This window comes from Sitophilus oryzae, unplaced genomic scaffold (assembly GCF_002938485.1).
Source record: "Sitophilus oryzae breed Bouriz unplaced genomic scaffold, Soryzae_2.0 scaffold_1297_pilon_pilon, whole genome shotgun sequence".
Classification (NCBI taxonomy): Eukaryota; Metazoa; Arthropoda; class Insecta; order Coleoptera; family Curculionidae; genus Sitophilus; species Sitophilus oryzae.
Window position 1 is genome coordinate 13554871 of NW_022145945.1, and position 20587 is coordinate 13575457.

At 33.4% G+C, this 20587-nt stretch overlaps 1 protein-coding gene across 1 annotated transcript in view; it reads right to left on the bottom strand.

Moving 5' to 3' along the window:
- The window catches only part of LOC115874829 (proton-coupled amino acid transporter-like protein CG1139), a 146639-nt gene extending 126652 nt beyond the window's left edge, over positions 1-19987 (bottom strand). The window contains exon 1 of the mRNA XM_030890133.1: positions 19712-19987. Within this exon, the coding sequence (XP_030745993.1) occupies positions 19712-19741 (30 nt within the window). The 5' untranslated portion in view covers positions 19742-19987. The remainder of the gene's footprint in view (positions 1-19711) is intronic.
- Between the last annotated feature and the right edge of the window lie 600 nt (positions 19988-20587).

A 20587-nucleotide genomic window follows, 5' to 3' on the forward strand; every position in this document is an offset into this window, starting at 1 on the left:
CACCCACGCTAAGCCAATGAACACTGAATAACAAACAAAAATGTAATATACAAAATACCATCTGAATGTGAGAAATTTTATCTTCGTCGAACACCTAGATCTTTAAACGTTCGAATAAGAACATAAAGATTATTTAAAAAAAAGCGATTTTTGCAAATCCAACTTTTGTCAGCAATAATGGGCCACAGGGCAAAGTAGATTTTAACAATGCAAAAATTATAATGAAAAAATTGTTAGCCTCTAAATGAAAAAAAAAGCTTTTTAATATTATCTAAGGTAAATAAATGTGTTGCTCAGGCGTCTGCTGAGGTTAATTATGTAAACTTTGGCAGAGGTTAGTAATGTATAGCTGGGTATCGCTTCTCTGCTTTTTTATTCATTTATTTATTTATTTCAACTAGAAAATCACGTTACATAAATAAACATAACATAAGCAAAAACTAAAAAGACACAAAAAATCATGTACAGAAGGTTTGGTCACAAAGTTACCTCATTAATTAATTGTGTTCAGGTAGTAATTGTTAAATTGAAACTTAACTTCATGTAATGCCATTCTTGACAGTACGTCAACGATCTATAATAGACGTATGTATCTGCTAAAAACTAATCTGGTCTTGAATAGTTTTATTTGGAAATGTTAAGTACATAGTTCTTTATTTCCGTTTATTTGCTTTTGATATTTTTTGTCGGTTACGCAAATTTATTTTACTAATAAAAAAAAAGATCCTGACAAGCTGGTATTCGTTGGGATTCGTTCATTTTTAAATAATATATAACAACTTAATATTGATCAATTTTAATTCTTTAGGTTAGTTATTTAATTTAACTATTTTTTCCTGCCAGAAGCAACAGAGGCACAACTCAATTTAAGCACTCGATTAAGAAGGCGATTATCGTGAACTGGTAACACCCAATATCAAATTATTGCAATTTGTTAATTAGAATATAAGTCGTTAATTTCTTTCCTTGTTTTGTGGCTTTGGCGTCCAACGTGGGGCCAACGGTATAGTGTTTACAAAAATCACTTTTTTTATTTTGTAGGTTTCTATTCCAGTCTGATGATTGGTGCCGGATAAGCAAATAATAAAAATAATAAAAACATATTTAAAATGTCTAAATCTAAATATTACATTATATTATTTTATAAATGATTATTTATTTTTTATCTAATCTATTCTACACCTTGTAGTCACACATAATATCTAACTGCGATTGATTTTTTAATTAATTTCAATCTGTTACCAATTGTTAAAAGTCAAAAATAATTTTTTATATTTAGATTGGAATTATTATAACTTTGTCATCTATAACACCTTGATTGGACTAAAATAGCAGCTGAGACCTACGCAAGGAAATTTAACACATATCTTAATGGGTATTCAATGTTAATATATTGGGAAAATAATTGTTGAATATTTCAAAGAAAAAAAGCGGATGAGTTATATTTTTAGCACTTCGATGTTAATTTGGTACTAAGTATTTTGGTATAGTGTTTTAAAATGGTGTTTTATTTGACAAATAATGTTGTTAATTGATGACAGCTTGACGATTTGTACCCCCCTGTGGGATATGTGCCTGACGTCATGTTTGTGTAAATTTTTCTCATTAATACCGTATAATTAAAAATGGTAAAGATGTTTGAATCCATTTTTGCTTCTGATCATATCGGTGTGAGAAGTTGTGAAGCTATAAAATGTTGTTTCGGGAAAGTTGAATATCCGGGAAAGTTATTGAATGTTATTGCGCCCAACAACCACGTAATTACGCCCTCCTTTACGCGTTAACATTTTTTCGACAATTTTATTAACATTTGAAATTATCACAACACAACGACGCCCAGTTCGGGTTCTTTTTCGCTTAATTTTTACTACACGAAACAGCGTTACATCACACAAACCTGTATCTCGTACATGAGTTTTAAAGTTTTTATAACTGCACTATTAAAAACTAAAATACTTAAATAATATGATAAACCCACGATTTTAATATTATTTAAAGGCGATATGCGATGCAACAACGGGCGCCTCGAGCCCTGCGGTCGGCATTTTTAAAATCAACTGAAATGCACCAAGCATACTTACAACATACTTGCAACACATAATTATTTCCTGTGCTCAAACAGTGGGACTGCTGGTTTTCCGGAACAGTTACAGTGCAAAGTAAAAAAGTTGGCAAAAAATTGGTAATGGAATATACATTTTTCGATATTTTTTATAATATACAGGGTCACTTAGTCTGGGTGAAGTTTTTTACTTGAAATCACTTATAAAAAAACAACAAAACATCCAGTATATAGAAGCCTCCCCAAACATAAAATCATAAAAAATTCTTTGCGGAAATACATCATTCTCTTTTTTCTGACTTTAAAATAACTGAAATTAGTTACATGAAAATGTGTTCCTGCTTTTCATTCCAAACACTTTTCTTGTGTAGGTATGAACTTAACCTAGTAGATACTGTAATTTAGACATCAATACCCTGCCGAGAAAAAAGTGAAAATAAACAAAATGAACCAATAAACCAAACCAAACCAAAAGAAATCTAGAATGTAGAATGTTTAGGAGGGGAGTTAATAACCGCGACCTTACAGATCTATTGTGTGTTCCCCTTTCTTGAGTTATAACGAGTTATAACTCATCATACAGTCTCAGAGCTTTAACAAAAGCCAGTATCTGAGAGGGCTCCACAGAGGCCAGCTCTCCGACCTCCACATCAGCCGTACCAAAGTTTATGACACGAATGAATGGTCGTCGTCTCTGCGCACTCAGTGATAAGGTGTTCTGGTGTTCCCCCATTTTCCCCACAGAATCTGCATTGGCCGTTGTTTCTCAGCTTCAGCTTACTGAGGTGTTCGTTGAAGAGACAGTGTCCTGTTAGATACCCCGTGACAATCCGAAGATTGTGTTTACTTAAATCAAGGAAAACCTTTGATTTTTCTCGGTCGTAAGTTCTGAGAAACTTTTTTGAGTGTCTTAGACCGTTGGAGGACACCCATTCCAAGGTACGGATGGAGTCTTCCAGATTCTTCAGTTCCGCTTTCAGTTCTTCCTAGCTAGATCATTTGCTTTTTCATTGCCTTCTATCCCTTGGTGAGCAGGCACCCAGAGTAGGAGGATTTTATTTTCTTTGCCTAATTTGTTGAGCTTCTCTAGGCATTCTTTGACCAACTTCGAATTGATGGTTACTGAGTTGATCGCGTTTAGTGCTGCTTGACTATCGGATAGGATGGCAATTTTCTGTTTTCGATTGTTCCTATCTAAGATAAATTGTACGCATGTTTCGATAGCGTAAATTTCTGCCTGTAGGATACTAGGGAGGTGCCCATTGGTTCGGAGTATTTAGTTTTCGGCCCAAATACTCCTATCCCTGTCCCTGCTTTGGTTTTGGAAGCATCATTATACCACGTTATGGTATGTACTTTTATATGCCGAGTAAGGCGTTTCTTCCCTCCAATCCTTGTTATTACTCAATACTATATACAGTGAGGTGTTTCTCAAAGTTGTAAATTCTTGGGATGCCTGGGAGTTGGAGAAGTGGAATTTTCTTTTTGAGGGTGCTCCAAGCCCCTGACCTGAAAATTCTTCCAGTACTGTTTCCGTTAATGACCATTCTAATCATTGTCGCATTGGCATAACTACCGACGACAATGTGCAGTGGTGTTAGGTCTAGAGCGACCTCCATTGCTGCTGTTGGACATGTTCTCATGGCACCTGTGATCTGAAAAGAAATCTAACCAAAGCAATCAAAACAGACTTAACCTAAACCGCGTCTGTTTACGAATTCCAATTGCCGAGTACTTTTCAAATCCTGCTCTATTTTACAATATTTTAGCAATAAATGATAATGGTTCACTTCCCCAAGAAGTTTTTTTGCGTGTCTATGTTTAGAAAAATTTCTAGAACGAAAAGCAGAAACCTACTTTCATGTAAGTGGTTATTATAATTTATTATTTCTTACATAACTGACTTCAAGTAAACAAAAGTAGTCCTGATTTTAGCTATTCTAAAGTTGGAAAACTCGAAAAAGATGGATTAAAAAAAAACGAAATAGCTGCTCAAATCCTGGAAGGTAAACCAAGTACCAGTACTGGACACCTTGCAGCAACATTCCGGAGAAGAGTTTTAAGTGAAGAACAAGAACCCGAGACTTCCACGAGCAGAAATGAAAATAAAATTCAAAAGACTACTTGTAACGAAGTTTGTCCATAAATTAGGTACCTTAGTGGATTGTTCAAACTGCGATATTAAAATTAAAATGTAATTAAAATTAAAAAGTAATTAGAAACTACTAAAAATACTAATATTTGTGTGTAGTGTCATAGTCGGTGGTAATATTTATTTCTGAATTACTGTAAAAACTTTTTAATAAACATTTAAATAAGAATTTTAATACGATCGTAGAAGAAATGTTGTGTGCAACATGTGCAAAAAACATATTTGTTGCACTCAGCATATGTGTGCGACGCAAAATTCATGTGCCGTGCAAGAAATATGTCCTTTTTGCACCAGTTACACAAATAACTATTTGTTAATTCACTGTCCAGAAATAACATTTTCCTTTTATTTCTGCAATTTATTGTCGGTAACTAGATACATATTTTCAAACCTATTTTCAGCAAATTTATTTCAAATCAAACCAGTATACTTTCAATAACTGTTTCGCATTATTAGTTTCCAAACCGAATTAGCTTAAAGACCAATAAAATACGTCCAGTTTAAAGTCTACTTGGCAAGATGAGAAATTCACAGTCAGTTTGCACTGTCCACTTGAGAAAAAAACACAATAATAAATTAACGAACGTCCCGAATTAATGCTTTTACAATAAACAACAAATTTTTACTAGTATTCGTAAATTATTTAATTAGATTTGCGGAAATGTGAAAATTACGTTCGTACACAGTTGGACCACCTGCACAAGCGTCATTAGCGAAATAGTACGTTTTTTGTATATTTGTTTAAAAAAATAACAGTAAATATACTCGAAGTTCTCGAATAAAAAATATAGTTAGTAAACTTTGGTGTTGCCAAAAATATTAGAAGGTTTAACGCAGGTTTTATTAAGTTAATATTTGATTGTTGGATTTAACAAAACAATGATTCGATTTGCGTCTGTGAATGTTAGAACATTTATGAGATTTTGTACTCCTCGTTATTTGAAATATAAATTAGAAGAATATAATTGATTTATTTAAATTTATTTAAATTAAAAGATTATTAAAACTGTTCTTATACAGGGTCCGGCAATAGTGCGTCGGGCATCTGTAGCTCATAAAATAAAAAACTTGGGAATTTTGTTTAAGTGCGAACCTAAAGTATGTACTAGGATGTATTTCAAGAAAATATTTTGACTTCTATAGAGTGGCTCAAAAAAGTATGAGTGGATCGGGATGATTTTTTTAAATGGAACACCCTGTATATTATTGCATTTTTGGCTTCCTTTCAGATCATTTTACATAATCCTAAGACATGAGTAAATATATTTCGATAATTTCAGAGATATTAATAAATAAATAAAAATTATATATTTTTCAGCCTTTCTTAAAAAAATAATTAATAATACAAGAACTGTCCTGAAATCAAAACTATATTAGATATTTACTTTAGATAGTCTGTACTTACTTTGCTATAAATATGGAAATCGTAAATCATACAGGATGTTTAAAATTCTACGCCAAACTTTCTAAAATATAAAATAATTTTTCTTTGTTTTTTTAAATGGAATACCCTGTATATTATTTTTTCAATAGATGGAAAATTAAAAAATAAACATTTTTTGCATTTAGAGCATTTCAAAATATTTAACGGTTTTGCAGATATTCCAAGTTTTGTATCTCATATGGCATTTTCCACAGTAAATTTTTATCAAAGCCACCCAATGATTTTTCCCTCGTATTTTACCATTGAAAGCGCCATATGAAATAATACTGCGTGTATCCGGAAAAGTATTAAAAATTTTAAAATACTTTAAATACAAAAAATGTTCATTTTTTAATTCTCCATCAAATAAAAAAATAATATACAGGGTGTTCCATTTAAAAACGAAGAAAAGTTATTTTATATTTTTGAAAGTTTGCGTAAAATATTGAACATCCTGTGTGATTTACGATTACCATATTTATAACAAAGTAAGAACAGACTATCTAAAGTAAATATCTAATATAGTTTTGAGTTCAGAACAGTTCTTGTATTTTTAATATATTTTTTTAAGAAGGATTGAAAAATATATATTTTTGATTTATTTTTTAATATCTCTGAAACTATCGAAATAGATTTACTCATATCTTAGGATTATGTAAAGTGATCTGAAAGAAAGCCAAAAATGCAATAATATACAGGGTGTTCCATTTAAAAAAAATCATCCCGATCCACTCACACTTTTTTGAGCCACCCTATAGAAGTTAAAATATTTTCCCGAAATACATCTTCATACATACTTTAGGTTTTCACTTAAACAAAATTCCCAAGTCTTTTATTCTAGGAGCTACAGATGCCCGACGCACTATTGCCGGACCCTGTAGAATAAGTGTTCAGTCAATCAATGGCGTATTTAAGGGGGGGGGGGTCCAGTGATGAATTAAATGACATGCGAAAAAACTCTGAGCAGTATTTCAAAGCAATTCATGCAAATACCAAATTCATCTGTGAAAAGCTAGAAGTGACACTAATTATTCCTCGAATCACAAACCGTGAAACACATAGAGCTAATCCAAATTTAGATTCAAATAGACCTGAGGAGTATTACAGGATTACAGTTTTTAATTGTTTTTTGGACTCTTTTTTACTACAGTTAAAAGAGCGCTTTATTAACCACAAAAACGTATAAAAGGGCTTTAATTCCCCATTTGCTACATCCGCGAACTTAGAAAATCAGACTGACTTTCAAAATTTAGTGACAATTTATGAAACAGATCTGGCTACATGCAAAAAAGATGCTATATCTGAATATAACTTGTGGTATCGCAAAATAGCATCGTCCGAAGAAAGACCTTTAAATGCCATTTATTTTTAAATTGTGCTAAAAAAATTATTAATAATTGATGTAATTAATATGTCTTTCAGAATCCGAGGTCATTGATGAGTTGGCAAAAAAATCCTCCAAAAGTTATTTTTCTATAAGTTGTATTCTGTTTGTTCGCTTTTTTATTTTTATATCTGGTTTTATATTTGTATATCTAAGTTACTTTTTGTTATCAAAGATATTAATTACAGGTACTTTTTTAATCGTCATCATTTTTTTTCTATATTGGACCCCTCCAAAGCAAAAACCTAAATACGCCACTGCAGTCAATGTTAAATAGATGAAATTGAATATTATGTGTTGTTGTTTTATATAAAAAAAATTGTGTGTGCACTATGTGCGCATATTTAAAGTGAAAATTCTTACTAACAGCTATTAAATTGAAGAATTTGAAGTACATGTTTGAAAAAGTGTAGTTTGAAATGTTGAAAAAGTAATAAATTAAAAATTAATAAATAATTTGATTCCCTTTTACAACATTTGTATTAAAATGTCCGTCTGTTCGTTTGTCCGTCTGAGGACTCCATTCGGGTACCTCTATCCACGTGCCGAGTTTGGTTCCAATCGACCCATAATTAAGAAAAATCCTGATGATTTCGTCTATTTAGAGGCATCGGTTTGAAACGTCGAGGGCGTCATCTTGTAGCCCGTCCCCAATTCTGCCGAAATCGCCCAACATTTTTCTTCAATATAAAATCCTTAGTCCCACCCTGATGAAGACGTAAACGAAACGTCGTATCCAACGTTGCAGGGTGGGACCCTGTGCACTAGGGTTTCCGGAACCGGAGCTGTTTTTCGGAACCGGGAATTTCGATACCGCGCGTCTTAGGAACCAAAATTTCACTAATTTTTATTCAATGGTGATGCAGTTCGTTAATCAAAAAGCAAGGGATGGTTTTTCAAAGTAAAATGAAGAAAAAATTGAGATTTTTAATGAAAATAATATCAAATTATTAAGTCATCTGTCATGAGAAAATTCACATGAACACAAGTAAAGAAAAAAGTATAAGTAACGTATACAGGGTGTTTCCTACGATGTTCTCTATGGGTATCTCGGAAATTACTGGAGATAGAGAGTCGGTTAAATGGGGAAAGAATTGCAGTTTTGTGGGTTTATAAATATGCGCCTTTCATTCGGTAGTGTGTCATAATGAAAGTCATGTGGGAACCACTCTATTGATGCGCGAGTATCTACACGTTTTTCTTTATTTGAAAAATTCATATTTACAATTTTTGTTTATTTTAATTTAGAAAGTATGGATGTGACAGCTTCACATTTCTGAGAGTAACGGCAATTGAACTTGTTTCCATGGCTAACTAAGTGAAATTGTTTAAAAATGATAAGAATTGGCTATTACTCAGTAATTTTTCGAAGAAAAGATATTATAGCTTATATCCCTAAAAAGCTAAAAAAGGGCGCTTTTTATGAAGCCATGGCCAACTATGGTTTCTATTTAAAAAAACATATGTTTGTATCATATGTCAAAAATGACAGGCCTTAGAAAAAAGCGGAGGACACAATCTCTTGAAGGATGTGATTATCTACAACTTTTATCTGAAAACTTTTTGTCTAAAATAGCTTATAATGGAATTAGGGACAGTTTTTAAAATAGCCGAAATTTGTTTGTTTCGAAATATCTAGTAAGCCATGAACTTTTTCAAAAATCTGAAAGGCGCATATTTATGACCCCACAAAACTGCAATTCTTTCCCCATTTAACGGACTCTCTCCAGTAGTTTCCGAGATACCCATAGAGAACATCGTAGGAAACTCACCCTGTATATCACATCAAACAACATAAACCAACTTTACTGATTTGAAACAAAAGCCCTAAAATATTGAATTAAAAATGCAAATATCTCTTAAAGCAAAACATAATAAATATTATAGGAACTTTAATAGAGAAAAGAAGCAAGAGATATTTAAAAGAGTTTGATTTCGATCGCCAGAAAGTATCAAAGGACTTTCTCGGTAATAACAATTAAAAAAAACAATTAAAAAAAATATTTTTTTAATTGTTATTACCGAGTTCCGAAAGTACCGAAAGAACCGGGAATTAATAATTTCGAGGCCTGGTTCTGTGATGGCCAAAAAGATCTGAACCGTAATTGGTAGTATTAATTAGAGTTTCCGGAACCGTACCTACTAAAATATTTTCGTTCAATGATTGTGGAGTTCGTCAATTAGCAAGCAACGGATGGTTCTAAAAAGTAAAACCGATAAAAAATTGAGTTTCAAATGAAAAAATATCAAATTATTAAGTCATGAGAAAGTAAACATGAACACAAATAATAAACACAAGCGAAAAAAAAACACGAAAACACATAGGTAGCTTAAAAATTACATCAAACAACATCAACCAACTTAAGTGAATTTGAGACAAAAGCCCTAAAATATTGAATTAAACATGTAAATATATATTAAAACATAACATAGTAAATATTATAGGAACTTGAAAACAGAAAAGAAGCAAGAACAATAAAAAATAGCATCATCACTTATTTAGAAGAGTTTGATTTCGACCGCTAGAAAGTATCAAAAGTCTTTCGCAAGTAACAAAAAAATATGTTTTTAATTGTTATTACCGAGTCCCGAAATTACCGAATGAACCGGGAATTAATAATTTCGAGGCCCGGTTCTTTGATGTCTCAAAAGAACCGGGAATTCCTGGTACTTTCGGTATCGGGATTTCCCGGTTCTGAACCCTAGTGGGAACCGTCGCTCACATAGCCTACCCACCAAATTTTTTCTTACATCAAAACTCACAGTGACACGTGTCGTATACAGTCAAGTTGGCCTCGGTCGAATCTATCGACATATCAAATTTCATTTGAATCGGACGATTTTTTCTAAGCCGTAGGCTGTCACTGCTAGTGAGAAAAAAAGTGATAAGGATCATGCAAAAATTAGAAATCATTTGATTTAAAGCTAAGAAAAGCATTATAATAAACTCGATACTGTGCCTGGGTACAGTATACAAAATTGGTCTGGTGTGAAAATCCTCTGGTTGTGTGCTAGAAAGTAAATTGTCATGCATGTTTTCATCGATAGCTTTGTAGCTTCTGAATAACGGTCTAGGTAAAGCATTTAGTTCATTTGCTAGCTCAGAATTGGAATTATTAGAGTTAAGCAATTCGCATTTTCAGTGGAGGACATTGTAATTTAACAAAATTACTGTAAACCACTATAAATACGAATTGTTGGTTTAAGCGTTAACATTATTAGGCATTTGCATAAAAGTGTGTATTTTGGGGTGCAAGGGGTATTGAAGCGATACATATAGCCTAGCTTACCCAAAAGTCAACCTCACCTTCACGTGGTGCACCCTGTTTAAACAAACGAGGTTCTGACGACCGAGTATAGGCGGTATATCATTATACAACCCTCAGACCTACCACCTTTCTGGGGAAGAGGAGTAGTAAACTACTCCTAGCCGGCCGAGAACGTAGCATAAGGAAACTATCGTCACACTGTGCCATAGCCATTCCGTGCTACAGTTGCAGCCAAACTGTGCGGCAGCGTAACCGTCACAGTTTAACCTTTTTACGCAGCTTACACTCATCAAAGGTGGAACATTCGAGTAGGACAAAATCATCGTCCGGAGGTAAAATACCCCCTCGATCGGATCTCCGGGAGGGGGTGCCTACTCGAGCGTATCATCGGAGAACTAAACATCGTCAATGTTTCACGTTTACGGCGTGGAACGTCCGCACTCTACTGGACAGGACAAACTCCAATCGACCAGAGAGAAGAACAGCACTGGTCTCACAGGAACTCCACCGACTAAATATCGATATCGCGAAACCCGCTTTGCGGATGAAGGTAGTCTCACTGAGGAGCATTACACCTTCTTTTGGAAGGGTGACCCGGCAACACACAGGAGAATTCATGGCGTAGGCATTGCAATCAAAAACGAAATCGCCACTAAATTAACAGAGGTACCTATTGGTATCTCCGAACGTCTTATGACCCTAAGGTACCCCATATCAGACAAAACTTACGTCAACATCATAAGTGCCTACGGTCCTACCCTAGACGCTAAAATTGAGGATAAGGATAAATTTTACCAAGCTCTGCAAAATATACTCCAACAAATTCCAAAGCACGAACGAATCATTTTGCTAGGTGATTTTAATGCCCGTGTCGGCAAACAACAGGAAATATGGCCTGACGTATTGGGAAAACATGCAATGGGAAGTGTAAATAGCAATGGTGAACGCTTATTAACAACATGCACAGAGTATAATCTTTGCATCACCAATACGTGGTTCATGCTGAAGGACAAATTTAAAGGCACCTGGAAACATCCGTGATCAAGCCATTGGCACCAATTGGACCACGTAATCGTTCGAAGGACGCACCTAAAAGATGTCAGTCTCACAAAAGCCAGAGTAGATGCCGAATGCGGCACTGACCACCGACTTTTAATCTCAAAAATGAAAATCCAGTTAAAACCCAAACATCCACACTGTAAAAAGCAAACCTACATGACCAGATTGAACGTACGGGGTCTAGAGAACAACGATACCGCCGACGCCCTCCGGGAAGCCATCAAAGAATAACTTCCACCGATAACTGCAATCTCAATCGTGGATGCTGAACATGGCTGGACACAACTAAGAGATGCGATTCACAAAACCAGCGAAACAGTACTGGGAAAATCCAACAAAAAGAAACAACCAGACTGGTTTAACGAAAATCAATCGCTTATACAGATTTTGTTGGAACAAAAGCATAGAGCACATCAAGCCGTCACTGCAAATCCACACAATCCAAGACTAACAGACAACTTTAAGGCAGCCAACAACACGCTCCGAAGAAACCTGCGCCAACTAAGGATAACTGGTGGTCGCAAAAAGCTAGTCAGATTCAGGAGTATGCCACGCATCACGACTATCGAAAATTCTTCGAGGCTGTAAAAGAAGTATACGGTCCAACTAAGAAGGCAAGATGCCCAATTATGGCACAAAATGGCAAACTTCTAAAAGAGGAAGAGCAAACCAGAAACCGCTGGAAAGAGCATTACAGCCATATCCTTCACCAAGAAAACAACCCCAATATGGAAGCACTCAACATAATACCTCAGTATAACAGCCTCGATGTATTAGACATTCCAATAACAGAACAGGAAATAAAGGACTCCATAAAACAGCTTAAAAACAACAAATCAGCTGGTTGTGACGCGATTCCGGCGGAAATCTATAAGTGTGCAAGTAAAGAACTTATTGGTCATCTTAAGGCTCTCTTTGATGTCATATGGGAAAGCGGAGAGGTACCTCAGGACTTTTGCAACGCGAATATAGTGAATATATTTAAGAACAAAGGAAGTGCATCAGACTGCGGAAACTACCGAGAATTTCACTACTGGCTATCGGAGGAAAAATTCTTGCAAAAATTATGTCAAACCGCCTGCACCCACATATAGAAAAAATCCTCCCAGAATCGCAAACGGGTTTTCGCACCAACCGTGGTACCGTCGATTCCATATTCTCCATCCGGCAACTACAGGAAAAAGTAAAAGAGCAGCAGTCTAAACTTTACGTTGCATTCATCGCTCTAACAAAAGCCTTCAACTCTGTGAACAGAGATGCACTTTGGGCAATTATGAAAATGTTTGGAGTACCCATCAAATTTCTTACAGTGTGTAAAAGCCTCCATAACAGCAACAAATCAAGAGTGTCATATCATGGATCACTGAGCGATCCCTTCCTAACAAACACAGGCGTTAGGCAGGGATGTGTCTTAGCGCCTCTCCTATTCAATATATTCATGGCAGCGCTCTCCATTATAGTGGACAGCAAACTGCAGGAGAGAGGTTTGGGTATTAGATACAGATACGACAGCGGTCTGTTTAACATAAAAAGACTCAGGGCAAAAACACGTACAAAATTCATCACAGAACTTCAATACGCTGATGACTGTGCTCTAGTTGCTAATACGTTACAGCAATTGCAAGAAATGTTGAACACATATACATGGGCATACGAGGCCTTGGGACTTAAGCTGAATATCGATAAAACTAAAATCATGTGCACTCCCCCGGAAGATCACAACAATGCTATAAAAATCGGAGATGAACTGTTGGAATATGTAGCGGAATTCAATTACCTCGGCAGTTTGATTTCGGAAAGGGCCAATATCGACTCTGAAATTCAGCACAGGATTAGCAGCGCCTCAAGAGCATTCTGGAAGTTAAAAGACAGGGTTTTTTACAATCATGACTTGAGCACAAAAACGAAACTTGCGGTGTACCGAGCGATAATAATTCCCACCATGTTATATGGAAGCGAAACTTAGGTGCCGTACCGCCGACACATGAACGCATTAAACAAGTTGCAACAGAGACATCTTAGACAACTCTTAAGAATAAAATGGTTCCATCACGTCTCAAACGTATCGATCCTTGAAAAAGCTAACTGCGAGAGTATTGAAGTAATGATAACCAAGTCATGCTTAAGATGGGCTGGTCACGTATGCAGAATGCAAGAAAACCGCATACCAAAATCTCTGCTTTACGGTGAGCTTGTAGACGGTAAGAGGAGGCCGGGTGGACAACTCAAAAAGTTCAAGGATATTTTCCACGAAAACTTAAAGGGAATTAACAAGCAGAATGAGTGGGAGGAGGCAGCTCACAATAGAACGGAATGGAGAAAAATTGTAAAGTCAGTTAAGAGCGACAACCAAAAAGTAAAGAGGCAACAAAGCGATGAGATTTTTGAATGTCTGGAGTGCGGTAGAGAGATAACATCACGTATCAGGCTTTTCAGTCACAGAAAAGTTCATGAAAGAAAACGCCTTGCGTGACCATATTCTGATGCGTGTCAAATACTCGTCAGCGAGTAATGGCGGTATGTATGTATGTATTTTGAGTGGTATTCCACAAAATTTGCAGGCTATTTAGGGAACAGAAAATGGACATATTACAGAAATAAATTGAAAATAATATTTATATTAAAACAGCATTATATGTCACTTTTTCAAACATGAAGAAGTTTAATGAGCAAATATGCTCACATAGTGCACATACAATTTTTTTAATATAACCATATTAACAACATATCAAAGTATGCATTTGTTTTTTTTTTCGATTTTTTATGAATTCCCCAGAGGCCAGAGTTCAAAAGGGAATATTTTCGTACAAATTTGCATCCAATCTTACCGCCGCTAAGAATAATTTTTAGTAATTAGTATTAAGTATTTGTGAAGTGTAAATATAAATAGGTACATATTTTTGCATAACATTTTGCTTTAATTAAAATCTATATCGGTCGAACAATTGAACAACACTCCTACGTTTATCAAGTTAACATTTAAATCGTCAAAGCAGTTAAGATTTTACAACCTGTTGCACAGTAGTTTTCAAGGGCAGAAAAAATATCGCTGCAAAAAGTATTTCCGTTTGCCATTGAACTTAAAACCCCAACTACACATAAAGTTTTACATGTCAGTTTCGCATGTCAGGTAAAACGAAAGAGCGCTTAGAAAATATCACAAAACATCCCCCTTTAGAACTTTTTCTTTAACGGCCATAAGCGGGAGTAAAAGACCAACCGCCCGAACAAACACTAGAGGCGCCACCGGTCATCAATGGTGTAAAAATTGCGAAAATTTAATCATCTAATTTTGACACAATGGGTCGCGCTTAATTTTTTTAATTTTAATACAATATTCATTGTTTTCAAACTATATTATTAGACTTTGTTGTATTTTATGAATGTATAAATGTTTTCTTAGTATAAAGTTGCATTACCTATATTAATTTAAATTATATTACATACATATTTAAAATTCAAATATTATAACAATATATATATATATATATATATATATATATATATATATATATATATATATATATATATATATATATATGCTATATATATATATATATATATATATATATATATATATATATATATATATATATATATATATATATATATATATATATATATATATAGAGTCAGTCTAAAATGTCATCTTGATAACAAAAAGTAAGTTATTGTCAGAAATAGTCAAAATCATGTTAAAATTGTTAAAGTATTAAAGTTTACAAGTTATAATTAGATATTTTATATTATTTCAAAAACAAAAACATAATGGTACAGCGTAATGTTGATATGCAGGTCCAAAACAAAAGTGCCGTTATATTTTCAGTTTTCGTTGTCAACCGCGGAAGTTTCAGTGATTTTAGTGTTGTCGGATATTTTTATTTGTGAAATAGAAATATTGCGTTTGGATTGCAAAACTAAAAGAGGAAGTTTTATTGCAATGTAAGTAAGCGTTTGTCCATCTTACATTTTACTTTTTCATACCTACGACAAATATACATATTATATTGAATTGTCAGGTAAAACGAAAGAGCGCTTAGAAAATATCACAAAACATCCCCCTTTAGAACTTTTTCTTTAACGGTCATAAGCGGGAGTAAAAGACCAACCGCCCGAACAAACACTAGAGGCGCCACCGGTCATCAATGGTGTAAAAATTGCGAAAATTTAATCATCTAATTTTGACACAATGGGTCGCGCTTAATTTTTTTAATTTTAATACAATATTCATTGTTTTCAAACTATATTATTAGACTTTGTTGTATTTTATGAATGTATAAATGTTTTCTTAGTATAAAGTTGCATTACCTATATTAATTTAAATTATATTACATACATATTTAAAATTCAAATATTATGACAATATATATATATATATATATATATATATATATATATATATATATATATATATATATATATATATATATATATATATATATATATATATATATATATATATATATATATATATATATATATATATATATATATATATATATATATATATATATATATAAGTCAGTCTAAAATGTCATCTTGATAACAAAAAGTAAGTTATTGTCAGAAATAGTCAAAATCATGTTAAAATTGTTAAAGTATTAAAGTTTACAAGTTATAATTAGATATTTTATATTATTTCAAAAACAAAAACATAATGGTACAGCGTAATGTTGATATGCAGGTCCAAAACAAAAAGTGCCGTTATATTTTTCAGTTTTCGTTGTCAACCGCGGAAGTTTCAGTGATTTTAGTGTTGTCGGATATTTTTATTTGTGAAATAGAAATATTGCGTTTGGATTGCAAAACTAAAAGAGGAAGTTTTATTGCAATGTAAGTAAGCGTTTGTCCATCTTACATTTTACTTTTTCATACCTACGACAAATATACATATTATATTGAAATTTATAATTCGTTTTATTTAGAAAATGTTAGAAAACAAGCTTGTAATCCTGTAATTGACATAATTGTTATGTAATATATTCCATGTAATATATTACCTTGCAATTTAAAAAATATAATAAAAATATATACAGGCATTAATTGATATTTTTAGTGTGCGAACAAACACGAGAGGCGCTTTATTATTTACTTTCATTTCTTAACAGGACAGACGAAATTCTAAAGGGAGATGTTTTGTGGAAAATATACAAATGAATCTTCCAAAAAAATATGTATATACAGGGTGTCTCAGAAATAAGTGCAAGTATTTTAAGGGGTGGTATAGATCTCGATAAAAGAAACATATTTTCTCTTCATGGGTTTTCAAATAAGTCCAAAATAACGGAGTTATTTTACTTTGAAAATTTCCAAAAAAAAATATTTTTTGATAAAATTTTGAGAACCACTGGATATTTCCTGGATTTTCTTTCTTGTAAATTTAATCTAATACCTATGTTGCTATATTATGAAGAAATTAAGTTTTTTAACTAAAAACTAAAAAAAATTCCAAAATTTTTTTGAAAAAATTTCGAATTTTCAATTTTTTTTTGGCGAAAAAAAAACCTCTTAGGCGAGTTTCTGGGGTTGAATTATACTACCAGTTAAAATACTTACACTTATTTCTGGGACACCCTGTATAGATATTATTTACATAGAAGTCTTGGTTAAGGAAAAAGAGTTTTATGATGAAGGAAACTTTGACTGTTAAAAAGTTATAATGTAATTTTACGTAGTAATTGTTTATGTATCACAATAGAAGGCTTGGTCATAACATGTTTTAATTGTATTGTATTTCATTCAGAATTTTCAATTGTAATTTCCTAAAAGTATATATAGACTGTTGCATTTTATGTCTAAAAATAACCGGATTGTGGATGAAATTTTTGCATACAAACATGAATTAACTCTATGTTCTTATGTTATTTAAATATTGAAAAATAATACCAAGTGGCTCACCCATGTAATATTTTTATTTTTTCAGATAAAAAACGAGATTTGGTTTGTTAGTATAGGTATGACATAAATTAGGATTGATAGAAGTATTCAATTGTTTTTGGTCTTTTCTGTTTCACCGGAAATGACTACAACTTTTGATTTTTAGATGGCACCCTCGGTATTTTTTTACTTTATTCGATAAAAATGACCCTCTAAATAGAATGATATATCATATGTCAACTTTTGACATATTCGTATAATATGATAATTATAGCGACAATTTGACTCGAAATACCAAGTGTGTACCACTCGAAATACCAAGTATACCAAACCAAACCAAACCAAATTATTCGTCAAAAAATGCTTTTTTCAAATATGCTAATGAGCCACCTTTGTTTCATTTGGGCATTGACATTGGCCATTTTGGCATTGGCATTGGATTTTGGCATCTTTTAACCGGCCAGAACAAGACACGAAAAACACTAGACGATAAAAACTAGTTTTCCAAGACTTTTTGATTAAAAATTGTTTTTAACACAGCCATGCAACTGTAGATTGAAATTTAAAATGCGATTTGCTCTTAAGCGAAAATGTTAAGAGTTGACATATTATATGACATTCTATTGAGAGTGTAATTTTCTATCGAATAAAGTAGAAATATACCGAGGATACCATTTAAAAATCAAAAGTTGTCGTCATTTCTGGCGAAACAGGAACTGACCGAAAACAATTGAATATGTCAATCAATCCTAATTTATGTCATATACTAACATACCAAATCTCGTTTTTTTATCTGAAAAAATAAAAAAAATATAGGGGGTGAGCCACTTTCCAGATGCGCCGGGTATATGCCATTGTTGTTAGGTACCTTAAATAGTTCTACGACTTTAATTTTATCTGTTTAATATTATCGTATGATCGAAAAAAAGGCGTCAGCGATGGCTATGAAATGAAAATCTCTGTCATTCTATATGTAAATTTATATGGGAAATGTCATCGATCGTCGTTTCCCAGCCAGCTGAACGCCGTTTTTTTTTCGATCATACGGTATAAAACTGATCTATTTTTTGAATGAACATTTTACAATATGATATAGGTAGGTATGCACAGCATGGATAATGAAAGGTTAGTATTAAGTTGTTTATGTGATTCTCACAACTAAGAAGCAATTTTTAGAAATTCATCTCCTAAGGCAGTGAAGTTAAGGGTAAAAATTTGAACAAAACTTCGTTACCGCTAACTTTAGAAACATAAAAATTGGTAAAAAGGTTCTTTTAAAAGACATCATCTTATATTCATCCCCTTATAAAAAGTAAAATGGGGTATGAAAGTAAAATGGGGTATGAAAGTTTGTTTTATGAAAATTTCAAATTTCATCAAAGTAACGTCTATATTTGAATGAAAATTGGTGCATGTCAATATGACTCCTACTTGTGGGGGGTGCCACCTATATGTTATTGGTTTGAAAAGTAATAATATTTCGTTCATTCCTGTATTAAATAACTATCAAAAAATATATATTTCCACCGGTTTTCTCCATAAAAAAAGTTTTCTTGGTGAAAAGCGCTACGAGTAATGGTTCTCAGGATATTTGGAACCGAAATAACCAATACATGTAATTATCGACAAAAATTACACATGCTTACTAGATAGTTATTAGACTGAAATAATAAATTTTGTTCTTTTTTGTGCCAAAGGTTCAACAGAAACTGTTTTATCAAAAACTTTTCTAGAAAAACTTATGATTATTTAAAAAATAAGAAAAAGTCTCCAGATTTAGTATTTCAGTCAAATAACTATCTAATCATCATGTTTACTTTTTGTCAATGATAACGTGTCATTGCTTATTTCCATTTCAAATACCTTGAAAATGGTAAAGCGATTTTTCCCAAAGACATCTTTTTTAGGTAAAAATGGTGAAAATTGATATTTTTTTACTCGGTATTGTAATACAGGTACGCATGAAAAGTTATTACTCTTCAAAACGATTAAAAACCATACAGATAAAGCCACCTACAAGTAGAGTCATATTCACATCGAAATTGAATTTGTCATGTCAAAAATCACACAGATACCAATTTTCATCCAAATATCGACGTTAGTTCACAAATTATTTGAAGAAAATCGAAATAAAAATGAAACTTCTACACTCTTTATCTCCGTATTTTATGACATACATTTATAGAAAGTGTTTTATTTATTTTTATCTGCAGAATTTGCTCTCGAAGTTTCCCGAATACAATTCGGAACATCCTGTATATTATTTATTTGTTTCTGTATCAAAATATATAAAATAATTCACTCATTCATTTTCTTAAATGAGCGCGCAACTAAAATTTTAAATATTTACTTCGCCGAGCGCAATTGTGTGGAGGCAGTTATATTATGCTCTCTATTTAAGATGCAGTAAAATATTTCTAAAATCTAAACATCAATCACAAGCTGAACAGCAACTGAAGCATTTTTTCCCTGATGCAACTTTTACCTTTTGCCTGGGCATTTCCTTCAGTTCCATCGTTAGCGAGTCGCTTTCCGAAACCGGATCGCGCGACTATTCCAACCTCACTTTTCCAGAGCCCGCGCTGTCGGCTCCGGCCCAGAACCAAAACAAACGTCGACTAGCGCGGCCGCCCGGGGCGGAAAACAATCCCCAAAGTTGTCTCGGACGGGGAAAAGAACGAGGGAAAAGGAAATCCAGCCCGCGACTGGATCACGCACCGAACAACCGCACGCCGCCCAACGCGGACATTGCCAAACGACTAAATTTAAATGTCCACCGGCGCGTGTTGTGATTATTCTAAATCGTGTCCTCGCTAATATTAGACGGATGGATGTGTGGATGTAGGCTGGAATCGGAACGGCCTTACACCTTTATGCAATACGCCGCATCACTATTATTTCGGCGGTTGTTTTTAAGCGCGTTCCAAAGTTTTCCACAAAGTCGCATTCGATATCAAACTGTTTTTAAAAAGTGAATTTTGGTCCAGCTCCACTTCTACTACTGCTACTTTTACTACTTCCAGAACTACTGCTTAAAAAATTATATTGCAATGTTTGACAAGTATTCTTTCAGTTGTATTAGATAAATTTAATAATACTTTTTTGGAACGTAAGTAACTGTCTTAATTTTAAAGTGGGAATTAGTGATGTCTTCTTCTTCTTCCTGTGCTTTGTGCTTAGCCGCACGTTGGAGATTGTCTGTACTCTTCATACAATGTGTAGAGTGCCGTTTTTGGCTCTTCGAAATATGATGGCTGCGTCACTGATGTTACACCAATCTCGTATGTTTCTTAACCAGGAATGTTGTTTTCTTCCTGGGCCTCGCCATCCCTCTATTTTTCATTGTGGAATAAGTTTACGA